The 17,110-nt window shown below is 38.2% G+C and overlaps 1 protein-coding gene across 5 annotated transcripts in view; it reads right to left on the bottom strand.

Annotated features, from left to right (window-relative positions):
* Positions 1-1,261: 1,261 nt before the first annotated feature.
* Positions 1,262-17,110, bottom strand: part of CYP8B1 (cytochrome P450 family 8 subfamily B member 1) — a 23,952-nt gene continuing 8,103 nt past the window's right edge. For 2 of the 5 annotated variants that reach the window (XM_075847532.1, XM_075847536.1), the window contains exon 2: positions 1,262-4,036. In XM_075847532.1, coding sequence (XP_075703647.1) covers positions 2,493-4,036 — 1,544 coding nt within the window. In that variant the 3' untranslated portion in view covers positions 1,262-2,492. Of the gene's footprint in view, positions 4,037-14,047; positions 14,070-16,150; positions 16,254-16,642; positions 16,673-17,110 lie in introns of those variants that run through there. The other 3 variants (XM_075847533.1, XM_075847534.1, XM_075847535.1) reach the window with 3 other exon arrangements.

The following is a 17,110-nucleotide window of genomic DNA, read 5'->3' as shown; positions in this document are numbered from 1 at the left end:
GTGGGTGAATAGTGGGGTCTGTGCTGCCATAGTATATTTGTACCATTGTGGGTGGGTGAATAGTGGGGTCTGTGCTGCCATACTATATCTTTACCATAGTGGGTGGGTGAATAGTGGGGTCTGTGCTGCCATACTATATCTTTACCATAGTGGGTGGGTGAATAGTGGGGTCTGTGCTGCCATACTATATCTTTACCATAGTGGGTGGGTGAATAGTGGGGTCTGTGCCGCCATACTATATTTGTATCATAGTGGGTGGGTGAATAGTGGGGTCTGTGTCGCCATACTATATCTGTACCATAGTGGGTGGGTGAATAGTAGGGTCTGTGCTGCCATAGTATATTTGTACCATAGTGGGTGGGTGAATAGTGGGGTCTGTGCCGCCATACTATATCTGTACCATAGTGGGTGGGTGAATAGTGGGGTCTGTGCTGCCATACTATATCTTTACCATAGTGGGTGGGTGAATAGTGGGGTCTGTGCCGCCATACTATATTTGTACCATAGTGGGTGGGTGAATAGTGGGGTCTGTGTCGCCATACTATATCTGTACCATAGTGGGTGGGTGAATAGTGGGGTCTGTGCTGCCATACTATATCTGTACCATAGTGGGTGGGTGAATAGTGGGGTATGTGCCGCCATACTATATTTGTACCATAGTGGGTGGGTGAATAGTGGGGTCTGTGCCGCCATACTATATCTGTACCATAGTGGGTGGGTGAATAGTGGGGTCTGTGCTGCCATACTATATCTTTACCATAGTGGGTGGGTGAATAGTGGGGTCTGTGCCGCCATACTATATCTGTACCATAGTGGGTGGGTGAATAGTGGGGTCTGTGCTGCCATACTATATCTTTACCATAGTGGGTGGGTGAATAGTGGGGTCTGTGCCGCCATACTATATCTGTACCATAGTGGGTGGGTGAATAGTGGGGTCTGTGCTGCCATACTATATCTGTACCATAGTGGGTGGGTGAATAGTGGGGTCTGTGTCGCCTTACTATATCTGTACCATAGTGGGTGGGTGAATAGTGGGGTCTGTGTCGCCATACTAGAGGCGACAGGGACTCGTGTGTCACCTTCTCATGACCTTGTCGGGGGGTCTCTGACTTTCCCTTTATTTTGGCTCTTCATGATCTTTGCAGTGGTTTGCGTCACTCGATGGTCCGTCCTGTGCAGATAATCTGGTGACCACATAGTAACAGACCTCCACATGACCCCCCGAAATCCTCCCAACCCAAAACACAAAGAGAACGCCAGCTTTCTCCATATTAGATTTATTATACATTATAATCTTTTCACATAAACCATAGAAAAGTCAATGACGACGGTTCACGTAGAGGCCGGGGACTAACACAAGAGAAGCTACTTAACACTTAAAGGGGAACACCATCAGAAATCTTACATATCATCGAGACAAGTCAGACAGAAGATCACATCGGTGTAGTCGGTGACTTTGTACCCCAAGTCCCACCATAGGTTTCGATGACTGGGAATCCCGGACACAACATTCTTCTCAGACGATCCTTTAGGATGATCGGCCAGGGATTTCCAGTGACTGAGGTGTCTGAACGGTGCTCAATAAAATCAGGTGCTGTGTAAAGCATCGCAGCCCCCGTGTTACAGGAATCTATGTTTAATAGAGTTTAGATTTGAGAGGTGAATTGGCAATATCTAGTAATACAAATTGGAGGAGGGGTTCATCAAGGAAGAGGGGCAAAATACCTATCAGTGTGGGCGTGGCTGTGACTACCGGACAATCATTAATAGGATTCTTTTCATTATTGGTAACGACCAGTGCGGAGTAGAAAATCAAATGAGAAATGTGAATTGACTAAATGGAAATGATAAAACAAAAGAGTATTCAAAATTTGTTGCATTGTGGGTCTAGGCCCGTACAGCGGCCCACGGAGTTCCTACGATTCCCTACTCATGAGCCAAAGGAAACAATCGTCCTGGGGGGAATAGCTTCAATGGAACACGCCACCCCCCGTATGAAGTCAGGGGCTCACGGAGGCGCAGGATGGACCTACAGCAGAATATGAATCTGTAATACGATCGTGTGCTGGAGGCCTGAGATGACCTTTAAATAACCCCCCCACCCAATGTCAGAAGTGACCGGGATTGAATCCTCTAATAAAGTGTTCTTCTGGAAGGATGTGCGGTCATACTGCTCTGGGGATAATGGGGTGTAGTACCTCACACTGACTGGGGTGGCGCTATAGGTGGAGTTCTTGTTTGTAGAGTAAATCACGTTAGACAAAGTGGCAGGAAATATAAACACCAAATAAATATTATAAAAACACATTTCAGCCATTTATTTTGCTCTGGTCACTTCTTCTGATGTCCATTCTGTAGACGCCGCCCTCTCGGTAGACCCCACCCTCTCTGTAGACCCCACCCTCTCCCGAGTTTCTGAGGGACACTGGGATTTTATTTGTTGGGCAATGTTGCAGTAGATGTTCTGCCTTGTAGGTCGATGGCCTTGGCCGCTAGTAACGTAACCGGTATTTGAACTGGATGTCATGGGTGGGCTGCATGGTGCCAAATCCCCACCGGTTTGGATCAATGCCTGGAATTTCTTCTTTAGGATTGACAAGCTCAAAGTCGAAATAGCTCAGCATCAAGAAGACAAACTGCTTGAGTTCATTGATGGCAAAAAAGCGACCTGGACATATGGTGGTGCCGGCTCCCCACGGCATGGTGAAAAACTTCAGCCGCTTCCCGTTCTTGAAGAACTCCGCCTTTTTGGTGCCGTCTTGGTTCAGGAATCGGTTGTATTTGAACTTCTCTGGTTCTGGATGAACTTCTGGATCCATCTGAACTGCAGTGTAAGGGAAAAGAGCGATGCGGTCTCCTTTGCGAATGGCATATTCTTTTCCACTTGACATCCTGAGGTTCATGTTCTCCTTGACGGCTCTGATCAGTACCGGGGCAGCGGTCAGCCTCAGGGTCTCCTCTACTGCGCTGTCCAAGACTGGCGTCTTCACCAGCATGTCTCTGGTAAGGTTGATCAGGGGACCTCCGGGCTTCACTTCTTGATCATTTTCTTTCAGAACTTTTGCCACTTCTTCACGTATGGCCTCCATGGCCTCTGGATGCTTCATCAAGTAGAGCAGAAGCCAGAAGCAAGCCGGTCCGGTGTTACCTTGGGAGGCCCACAGGAGCAGGAACATGAACCGGTCTTGCATGTGCTCTGGCATCCCGATCTCCGCTCTGTACTGGTACTGGTCTGTAATCCAGCCGCTGATGTTTTCTTTCTGTAGGGTTCTCTTTATGGACAACATACTCCAGAAAAGCCTCTTCAGCCTCTCGGCCTCCAGCTTGTCTTTTGGTGGGAGGACGGCATAGGCCAGGCGTGGGAAGAGGCGATCATACTTTCTGAACTCCGTGAACAGCTCATCCGAGTGATCCCGGTCATGTTTCTTGGCTTTATCGGAGCTTCCTTGGCTTTTAGCCGGCTCATTCCCAAATAACGCCAGATAACCGGCTCGGAAGACAATGTTGTAGCTGTAGTTGAACAGTCCGTCCTGTTGCCACTTTTTCTCTCCGTCTCCAGAGCCGACACTATGAAGCATCAAGTTCTGAAGGTTCTCCATCATGGCTTGCGTCATGAGCACCAGACCATCCCCCATAAGATGCCTTGTACTCGCCTTCTCCAGCAGCTTGTGATCATTGTCTCCAGAATGGTACCCGAAAACTCTGGCGACCAACTCCTGAGCAAACTGCTCAAAGTCCAGCTTGGACCTGGCTTCTTTCACGATGGGACCGAACGATAACGGGTCAGTGACGAAGGTGAAGTAATAGCCTCCGATCTGGACTGTGAAGATGTCTCCATGTTTTTTCTGCATCTTCTTCAGAAAGGTCGCAGTGTTGTTCCTGAAATCCAGGGCGTATCCCAGCCACGGAATGGCGCCTTTGTCTAGAGGCGGCTCATTGGGTCTTCTCTTCCGGAACATCCCCAACATGTAGAGACCTCCGAGAACCGAAGCCAACACGGCCAGGAGTATCGGGAGCAACAGAGACATCTTGGATGCTACAAAAGAAAAACAAGTCATGTTATAGAGATTAAGAAAAATAGCCAGAAAATCTGCCCCAAAAACGTGACGGGAAAGTGTCCAGGAACGCAACGAAGAACCCAACCAACCCCAGCCCTCCGCGTTATATGGAGAGTGCAGAGTAAATGTGTAAATCCTCTGCTTTACTTATCCTGTACTGATCTAGAGGTACATCATGCGTTATACTCCAGTCACATCCACAGCTGCAGTCACAATTCTGCTGTTATATCATGTTGTATACTCCGGTCACACTAAAGCTGCACTCACAATTTGGCTGTTTTATCTGGTCTTATACTCCTGCCACATCTAAAGTGGCAGTCACAATTGTTGTATCATTTTGTATACTCCAGTCACATCCAGAGCTGCAGTCACAATTCTGCTGGTCTCTTTTTAGAAACAACTGCTGTTTATCTACACCCTGCATTTAGACATGTGTATCTGAGCTCCCACAATGCACTGCTTTCTAGTGACAGGAAATTAGCAGAATTGACTAAAGTATAGGACATGATGCAACAGGAGAATTGTGACTGCAGCTCTGGATGTGACTGGAGTATAAGACAAGATGCAACAGGAGAATTGTGACTGCAGCTCTGGATGTGACTGGAGTATAAGACAAGATGCAACAGGAGAATTGTGATTGTCTTGCCTCTGTAGGAAACATTTCTTGCAGGCGACAGGTCTGAGCAGCTCCCCACCCCCGCCCGGCTATCAGATCTCGGTTACGTAATATTATTATATAATAAGTGTAGCCAGCAATGACAACTTCACATCTTTACCACTAAATTAGTGCACTTCTCCTTTAAACTTTAATTGTCAGAACTGAGAAAGAAAAGGCCTGTCCTATATACTGAGACATATATCCACCCCTCCCCCCTTCCTGACAGAAGTGAAGAATGTCAGATCCAGAGCAGTATCAGGGAGAAGTCATGAGTGAGGGCGCGTCCACGCGTGGCATAAAACTGCCTAAAAAAAGTCAAACAACATCAGAATGAAATGAACCCCCAGAAACAATTCCACTGCTTGTCCGAAAACACATCTCAGTCCAACAATGTAATAATCAGAACCAGAACTACAAAGAACAACCGTGCAGCGTCCCGACCACTAGCAAGAAACAGTCCACTAATATATATATATATATATATAACACCTACATATACAGTCCACTAATATATATAACACCTGCATATACAGTCCACTAATATATATAACACCTGCATATACAGCCCACTAATATATATAACACCTGCATATACAGCCCACTAATATATATAACACCTGCATATACAGCCCACTAATATATATAACACCTACATATACAGTCCACTAATATATATATATAACAGCTACATATACAGTCCACTAATATATATAACACCTACATATACAGCCCACTAATATATATAACACCTACATATACAGTCCACTAATAACAGAGATATATATAACACCTACATATACAGTCCACTAATAACAGAGATATATATAACACCTGCATATACAGTCCACTAATATATATATATATAACAGCTACATATACAGCCCACTAATATATATAACACCTGCATATACAGCCCACTAATATATATAACACCTACATATACAGCCCACTAATATATATAACACCTGCATATACAGTCCACTAATAACAGAGATATATATAACACCTGCATATACAGTCCACTAATATATATAACACCTGCATATACAGTCCACTAATATATATAACACCTGCATATACAGCCCACTAATATATATATAACACCTACATATACAGCCCACTAATATATATAACACCTGCATATACAGTCCACTAATAACAGAGATATATATAACACCTGCATATACAGTCCACTAATATATATAACACCTACATATACAGTCCACTAATAACAGAGATATATATAACACCTACATATACAGTCCACTAATATATATAACACCTACATATACAGTCCACTAATAACAGAGATATATATAACACCTACATATACAGTCCACTAATATATATAACACCTACATATACAGTCCACTAATAACAGAGATATATATAACACCTGCATATACAGTCCACTAATATATATAACACCTACATATACAGTCCACTAATAACAGAGATATATATAACACCTACATATACAGTCCACTAATAACAGAGATATATATAACACCTACATATACAGTCCACTAATATATATAACACCAACATATACAGTCCACTAATAACAGAGATATATATAACACCTGCATATACAGTCCACTAATATATATATATATATAACACCTACATATACAGTCCACTAATATATATATATAACAGCTACATATACAGTCCACTAATATATATAACACCTACATATACAGTCCACTAATAACAGAGATATATATAACACCTACATATACAGTCCACTAATAACAGAGATATATAACACCTACATATACAGTCCACTAATATGTATATATATATAACAGCTACATATACAGTCCACTAATATATATATATATATAACAGCTACATATACAGTCCACTAATATATATATATATATATAACACCTACATATACAGTCCACTAATATATATATATATATATATATAACACCTACATATACAGTCCACTAATATATATATATATAACACCTACATATACAGTCCACTAATATATATATATATATAAGACCTGCATATACAGTCCACTAATATATATATAACACCTACATATACAGTCCACTAATATATATATATAACACCTACATATACAGTCCACTAATAACCGAGATATATATAACACCTGCGTATACAGTCCACTATTAACAGAGATATATATAACACCTACATATACAGTCCACTATTAACAGAGATATATATAACACCTACATATACAGTCCACTAATATATATAACACCTGCATATACAGTCCACTAATAACAGAGATATATATAACACCTACATATACAGTCCACTAATAACAGAGATATATATAACACCTACATATACAGTCCACTAATATATACATATATAACACCTGCATATACAGTCCACTAATAACAGAGATATATATATATAACCCCTACATATACAGTCCACTAATATATATATATAACACCTACATATACAGTCCACTAATATATATATATAACACCTACATATACAGTCCACTAATATATATATATAACACCTACATATACAGTCCACTAATATATATATATAACACCTGCATATACAGTCCACTAATAACAGAGATATATAACACCTGCATATACAGTCCACGAATGACAGAGATATATATAACACCTACATATACAGTCCACTAATATATATAACACCTACATATACAGTCCACTAATATATATAACACCTACATATACAGTCCACTAATAACAGAGATATATATAACACCTGCATATACAGTCCACTAATAACAGATATATATAACACCTACATATACAGTCCACTAATAACAGAGATATATATAACACCTGCATATACAGTCCACTAATAACAGAGATATATATAACACCTGCATATACAGTCCACTAATAACAGAGATATATATATAACACCAACATATACAGTCCACTAATAACAGAGATATATATAACACCTACATATACAGTCCACTAATAACAGAGATATATATAACACCTGCATATACAGTCCACTAATAACAGATATATATAACACCTACATATACAGTCCACTAATAACAGAGATATATATAACACCTGCATATACAGTCCACTAATAACAGAGATATATATAACACCTACATATACAGTCCACTAATATATATAACACCTACATATACAGTCCACTAATAACAGAGATATATATAACACCTACATATACAGTCCACTAATATATATAACACCTACATATACAGTCCACTAATATATATAACACCTACATATACAGCCCACTAATAACAGAGATATATAACACCTACATATACAGTCCACTAATATATATAACACCTGCATATACAGTCCACTAATAACAGAGATATATAACACCTACATATACAGTCCACTAATAGAGATATATATAACACCTACATATACAGTCCACTAATAACAGAGATATATAACACCTACATATACAGTCCACTAATATATATATAACACCTGCATATACAGTCCACTAATAACAGATATATATAACACCTACATATACAGTCCACGAATAACAGAGATATATAACACCTACATATACAGTCCACTAATATATATATAACACCTGCATATACAGTCCACTAATAACAGAGATATATAACACCTACATAGACAGTCCACGAATAACAGAGATATATATAACACCAACATATACAGTCCACTAATAACAGAGATATATAACACCTACATATACAGTCCACTAATAACAGATATATATATAACACCAACATATACAGTCCACTAATAACAGATATATATATATAACACCAACATATACAGTCCACTAATAACAGAGATATATATATATATATAACACCAACATATACAGTCCACTAAGAGAGATATATATATATAACACCTACATATACAGTCCACTAATAACAGAGATATAACACCTACATATACAGCCCACTAATAACAGAGATATATAACACCTACATATACAGTCCACTAATAACAGAGATATATATAACACCTACATATACAGTCCACTAATAACAGAGATATATAACACCTACATATACAGTCCACTAATAACCGAGATATATATAACACCTGCGTATACAGTCCACTATTAACAGAGATATATATAACACCTACATATACAGTCCACTAATAACAGAGATATATAACACCTGCATATACAGTCCACTAATAACAGAGATATATAGAACACCTACATATACAGTCCACTAATAACAGAGATATATATAACACCTACATATACAGCCCACTAATAACAGAGATATATAACACCTACATATACAGTCCACTAATAACAGAGATATATATAACACCTGCGTATACAGTCCACTAATAACAGAGATATATATAACACCTACATATACAGTCCACTAATAACAGAGATATATATAACACCTACATATACAGCCCACTAATAACAGAGATATATAACACCTACATATACAGTCCACTAATAACAGAGATATATATAACACCTGCATATACAGTCCACTAATAACAGAGATATATAACACCTGCATATACAGTCCACTAATAACAGAGATATATATATAACACCTGCATATACAGTCCACTAATAACAGAGATATATATAACACCTGCATATACAGTCCACTAATAACAGAGATATATATATAACACCTGCATATACAGTCCACTAATAACAGAGATATATAACACCTGCATATACAGTCCACTAATAACAGAGATATACATATAACACCTGCATATACAGTCCACTAATAACAGAGATATATATAACACCTGCATATACAGTCCACTAATAACAGAGATATATATAACACCAACATATACAGTCCACTAATAACAGAGATATATAACACCTACATATACAGTCCACTAATAACAGAGATATATATAACACCTACATATACAGTCCACTAATAACAGAGATATATATAACACCTGCATATACAGTCCACTAATAACAGAGATATATATATAACACCTGCATATACAGTCCACTAATAACAGAGATATATATAACACCTGCATATACAGTCCACTAATAACAGAGATATATATATAACACCTGCATATACAGTCCACTAATAACAGAGATATATAACACCTGCATATACAGTCCACTAATAACAGAGATATACATAGAACACCTGCATATACAGTCCACTAATAACAGAGATATATATAACACCTGCATATACAGTCCACTAATAACAGAGATATATATAACACCAACATATACAGTCCACTAATAACAGAGATATATAACACCTGCATATACAGTCCACTAATAACAGATATATATAACACCAACATATACAGTCCACTAATATATATAACACCTGCATATACAGTCCACTAATAACAGAGATATATATAACACCTACATATACAGTCCACTAATAACAGAGATATATATAACACCTACATATACAGTCCACTAATATATATAACACCTACATATACAGTCCACTAATATATATAACACCTACATATACAGTCCACTAATATATATAACACCTACATATACAGCCCACTAATAACAGTGATATATATATAACACCTACATACACAGTCCACTAATATATATATAACACCTACATATACAGTCCACTAATATATATAACACCTACATATACAGTCCACTAATATATATAACACCTACATATACAGTCCACTAATATATATAACACCTACATATACAGCCCACTAATAACAGAGCTATATAACACCTACATATACAGTCCACTAATAACAGAGATATATAGAACACCTACATATACAGTCCACTAATAACAGAGATATATATAACACCTACATATACAGCCCACTAATAACAGAGATATATAACACCTACATATACAGTCCACTAATAACAGAGATATATATAACACCTACATATACAGTCCACTAATAACAGAGATATATATAACACCTACATATACAGTCCACTAATAACAGAGATATATATATATATAACACCTACATATACAGTCCACTAATATATATATATAACCGCTACATATACAGTCCACTAATATATATAACACCTGCATATACAGTCCACTAATATATATATAACACCTACATATACAGTCCACTAATATATATAACACCTACATATACAGTCCACTAATAACAGAGATATATATAACACCTACATATACAGTCCACTAATAACAGAGATATATATATATATATATATATAACACCTACATATACAGTCCACTAATATATATATATAACACCTACATATACAGTCCACTAATATATATATAACACCTGCATATACAGTCCACTAATATATATATATAACAGCTACATATACAGTCCACTAATATATATAACACCTGCATATACAGTCCACTAATATATATATATATATAACACCTACATATACAGTCCACTAATATATATATATATATAACACCTACATATACAGTCCACTAATAACAGAGATATATATAACACCTACATATACAGTCCACTAATAACAGATATATATATATAACACCTACATATACAGTCCACTAATAACAGAGATATATATAACACCTACATATACAGCCCACTAATAACAGAGATATATATATAACACCTACATATACAGTCCACTAATATATATAACACCTGCGTATACAGTCCACTAATATATATAACACCTGCATATACAGTCCACTAATAACAGAGATATATATATAACACCTACATATACAGTCCACTAATAACAGAGATATATAACACCTACATATACAGTCCACTAATAACAGAGATATATATAACACCTACATATACAGCCCACTAATAACAGAGATATATAACACCAACATATACAGTCCACTAATAACAGAAATATATATATAACACCTACATATACAGTCCACTAATAACAGAGATATATATATAACACCTACATATACAGTCCACTAATATATATATATAACACCTACATATACAGTCCACTAATATATATAACACCTGCATATACAGTCCACTAATAACAGAGATATATATAACACCTACATATACAGTCCACTAATAACAGAGATATATATAACACCTGCATATACAGTCCACTAATATATATATATATATATAACACCTACATATACAGTCCACTAATATATATATATATATATATATATATATAACACCTACATATACAGTCCACTAATAACAGAGATATATATATAACACCAACATATACAGTCCACTAATAACAGAAATATATATATAACACCTACATATACAGTCCACTAATAACAGAGATATATATATAACACCTACATATACAGTCCACTAATAATAGATATATATAGAACACCTACATATACAGTCCACTAATATATATAACACCTACATATACAGTCCACTAATAACAGAGATATATAACACCTACATATACAGTCCACTAATAGAGATATATATAACACCTACATATACAGTCCACTAATAACAGAGATATATAACACCTACATATACAGTCCACTAATAACAGAGATATATATAACACCTGCATATACAGTCCACTAATAACAGAGATATATAACACCAACATATACAGTCCACTAATAACAGAGATATATATATAACACCAACATATACAGTCCACTAATAACAGAGATATATATAACACCTACATATACAGCCCACTAATAACAGAGATATATAACACCTACATATACAGTCCACTAATAACAGAAATATATATATAACACCAACATATACAGTCCACTAATAATAGATATATATAGAACACCTACATATACAGTCCACTAATATATATAACACCTACATATACAGTCCACTAATAACAGAGATATATAACACCTACATATACAGTCCACTAATAGAGATATATATAACACCTACATATACAGTCCACTAATAACAGAGATATATAACACCTACATATACAGTCCACTAATAACAGAGATATATATAACACCTGCATATACAGTCCACTAATAACAGAGATATATAACACCAACATATACAGTCCACTAATAACAGAGATATATATATAACACCAACATATACAGTCCACTAATAACAGAGATATATATAACACCTACATATACAGCCCACTAATAACAGAGATATATAACACCTACATATACAGTCCACTAATAACAGAGATATATAACACCTGCATATACAGTCCACTAATAACAGATATATATAACACCAACATATACAGTCCACTAATATATATAACACCTACATATACAGTCCACTAATATATATAACACCTACATATACAGTCCACTAATATATATAACACCTGCATATACAGCCCACTAATATATATATATATATAACACCTACATATACAGTCCACTAATATATATATAACACCTACATATACAGTCCACTAATATATATATAACACCTACATATACAGCCCACTAATAACAGAGATATATATAACACCTACATATACAGCCCACTAATAACAGAGATATAGAACACCTACATATACAGTCCACTAATAACAGAGATATATAACACCTACATATACAGTCCACTAATATATATAACACCTACATATACAGTCCACTAATATATATAACACCTACATATACAGTCCACTAATATATATAACACCTACATATACAGCCCACTAATATATATATATAACACCTACATATACAGTCCACTAATATATATATATAACACCTACATATACAGTCCACTAATATATATAACACCTACATATACAGTCCACTAATACAGAGATATATAACACCTACATATACAGTCCACTAATAACAGATATATATATATAACACCTACATATACAGTCCACTAACAGAGATATATATATAACACCTACATATACAGTCCACTAATAACAGAGATATATAACACCAACATATACAGTCCACTAATAACAGAGATATATATATAACACCTACATATACAGTCCACTAATAACAGATATATATAGAACACCTACATATACAGTCCACTAATATATATAACACCTACATATACAGTCCACTAATAACAGAGATATATAACACCTACATATACAGTCCACTAATAGAGATATATATAACACCTACATATACAGTCCACTAATAACAGAGATATATATAACACCTGCATATACAGTCCACTAATAACAGAGATATATAACACCAACATATACAGTCCACTAATAACAGAGATATATATATAACACCAACATATACAGTCCACTAATAACAGAGATATATATAACACCTACATATACAGTCCACTAATAACAGAGATATATAACACCTACATATACAGTCCACTAATAACAGAGATATATATAACACCTACATATACAGTCCACTAATAACAGAGATATATATAACACCTACATATACAGTCCACTAATAACAGAGCTATATGTGTTAGTCCCAGTCTACGACACCGCTTACTGCCTCCCTTTAGTTACAATGTGTTAGTCCCTGTGTAGAGGAGCTGACTGCCTCCCTGTAGTTACAATGTATTAGTCCCTGTGTATAGAGGAGCTGACTGCCTCCCTGTAGTTACAATGTGTTAGTCCCCGTGTATAGAGGAGCTGACTGCCTCCTGTAGTTACAGTGTGTTAGTCCCTGTGTATAGAGGAGCTGACTGCCTCCCTGTAGTTACAATGTGTTAGTCCGTGTGGAGCGGAGCTGACTGCCTCCCTGTAGTTACAATGTGTTAGTCCCTGTGTATAGAGGAGCTGACTGCCTCCCTGTAGTTACAATGTGTTAGTCCCTGTGTATAGAGGAGCTGACTGCCTCCCTGTAGTTACAATGTGTTAGTCCCCGTGTAGAGCGGAGCTGACTGCCTCCCTGTAGTTACAATGTGTTAGTACCTGTGTATAGAGGAGCTGACTGCCTCCCTGTAGTTACAATGTGTTAGTCCCTGTGTGAGCGGAGCTGACTGCCTCCCTGTAGTTACAATGTATTAGTCCCTGTGTATAGAGGAGCTGACTGCCTCCCTGTAGTTACAATGTGTTAGTACCCGTGTAGAGCGGAGCTGACTGCCTCCCTGTAGTTACAATGTGTTAGTCCCTGTGTATAGAGAGCTGACTGCCTCCCTGTAGTTACAATGTGTTAGTCCTGTGTGGAGCGGAGCTGACTGCCTCCCTGTAGTTACAATGTATTAGTCCCTGTGTATAGAGGAGCTGACTGTCTCCCTGTAGTTACAATGTATTAGTCCCTGTGTATAGAGGAGCTGACTGCCTCCCTGTAGTTACAATGTGTTAGTCCCCGTGTATAGAGGAGCTGACTGCCTCCTGTAGTTACAATGTGTTAGTCCCTGTGTATAGAGGAGCTGACTGCCTCCCTGTAGTTACAATGTGTTAGTCCTGTGTATAGAGGAGCTGACTGCCTCCCTGTAGTTACAATGTGTTAGTCCCCGTGTAGAGCGGAGCTGACTGCCTCCCTGTAGTTACAATGTGTTAGTCCCTGTGTATAGAGGAGCTGACTGCCTCCCTGTAGTTACAATGTGTTAGTCCCCGTGTAGAGCGGAGCTGACTGCCTCCCTGTAGTTACAATGTGTTAGTCCCTGTGTGGAGCGGAGCTGACTGCCTCCCTGTAGTTACAATGTGTTAGTCCCTGTGTATAGAGGAGCTGACTGCCTCCCTGTAGTTACAATGTGTTAGTCCCCGTGTATAGAGGAGCTGACTGCCTCCCTGTAGTTACAATGTATTAGTCCCTGTGTATAGAGGAGCTGACTGCCTCCCTGTAGTTACAATGTGTTAGTCCCCGTGTATAGAGGAGCTGACTGCCTCCCTGTAGTTACAATGTGTTAGTCCCCGTGTATAGAGGAGCTGACTGCCTCCCTGTAGTTACAATGTATTAGTCCCTGTGTATCGAGGAGCTGACTGCCTCCCTGTAGTTACAATGTGTTAGTCCCTGTGTATAGAGGAGCTGACTGCCTCCCTGTAGTTACAATGTGTTAGTCCCTGTGTATAGAGGAGCTGACTGCCTCCCTGTAGTTACAATGTGTTAGTCCGTGTGGAGCGGAGCTGACTGCCTCCCTGTAGTTACAATGTGTTAGTCCCCGTGTATAGAGGAGCTGACTGCCTCCCTGTAGTTACAATGTGTTAGTCCCTGTGTATCGAGGAGCTGACTGCCTCCCTGTAGTTACAATGTGTTAGTCCCTGTGTATCGAGGAGCTGACTGCCTCCCTGTAGTTACAATGTGTTAGTCCCCGTGTATAGAGGAGCTGACTGCCTCCCTGTAGTTACAATGTGTTAGTCCCTGTGTATAGAGGAGCTGACTGCCTCCCTGTAGTTACAATGTGTTAGTCCCCGTGTATAGAGGAGCTGACTGCCTCCCTGTAGTTACAATGTGTTAGTCCCTGTGTAGAGCGGAGCTGACTGCCTCCCTGTAGTTACAATGTGTTAGTCCCCGTGTATAGAGGAGCTGACTGCCTCCCTGTAGTTACAATGTGTTAGTCCCTGTGTATCGAGGAGCCTTCCTTACCTGCTGCTTGTGCGGACTCCTTCTCCCTGTACTGAGGCTTTTAAGTGTCAGCTCCTGTTTTTTTTAAGCTCAGACCCAACCTCCTGACTGCTTCTCTAATCTGTAAACTGTGTGGATTAACCCCTGCACTGCCCTACTGCTTAAAGGGACAGGCACATACAGTGTTCTGCGTAGACTGATCGTGGCTATATGTGGATGAAATATTGTTAATACGTTTCTTCTGTCCCATACAGCTTGCATCTTGTTGGCAGCACATCTTCTGTTTACACGGTGACGTGCTGGATTTGAAGGACTGTCACTCGGCAGACTACTGACCGCCACCCGACCCTTATGAATAAACTCTGACTCCTGGTGTGGTGAAAGGCCATAGCAGTCCATTTATCTCACTATAATCTTCATAAAAACACATTACAAATGAACATAATAATAACAACATAAAAAAACATCAAAATAACATAATAATAATAATACATAAAAACTATATAAACTTACAAAATAACATTAACTGGTTGCCGACACAGGATGAGAATACTGCTTGGTGAATTAGGACGAGTATTCTCATCCTGTGTGATAGCCGGTGTCCACGCGCCACGATGAGCGGGGCAACGGCTGTAATACACAGCCGCAGCCCCGCTCTAACGGCGGCGAGAAGAGAAACCTCTTCTCTGCACCGTTAACCCCTTGAATGCTGCGATCAACGCGGATTGCAGCATTCACAGCAATAGTGAGAAGGGGGGATTCCACTTTGAGCGTGTCACAGGAAACCCCTGTGACGCCATCGATGACTATACCTGGTATTGGCAGACAGCCCAGGGTCCATTGAAGGGCATACTGAGGTATGCCCTAGCAACTGCCCGTGTACAATCAGTATACAGATATGTGATCAGCGCTGTAATGCAGATAACAGTGTCCTAGTAATAAAGAGGCTGTCAACTGTTTAGAGATAGGGATGTGTGACAG

The sequence above is a fragment of the Rhinoderma darwinii genome, assembly GCF_050947455.1.
Source record: "Rhinoderma darwinii isolate aRhiDar2 chromosome 5 unlocalized genomic scaffold, aRhiDar2.hap1 SUPER_5_unloc_2, whole genome shotgun sequence".
In the NCBI taxonomy this organism is placed as follows: Eukaryota; Metazoa; Chordata; class Amphibia; order Anura; family Rhinodermatidae; genus Rhinoderma; species Rhinoderma darwinii.
This window is presented reverse-complemented; position numbering and strand designations above follow the sequence as displayed.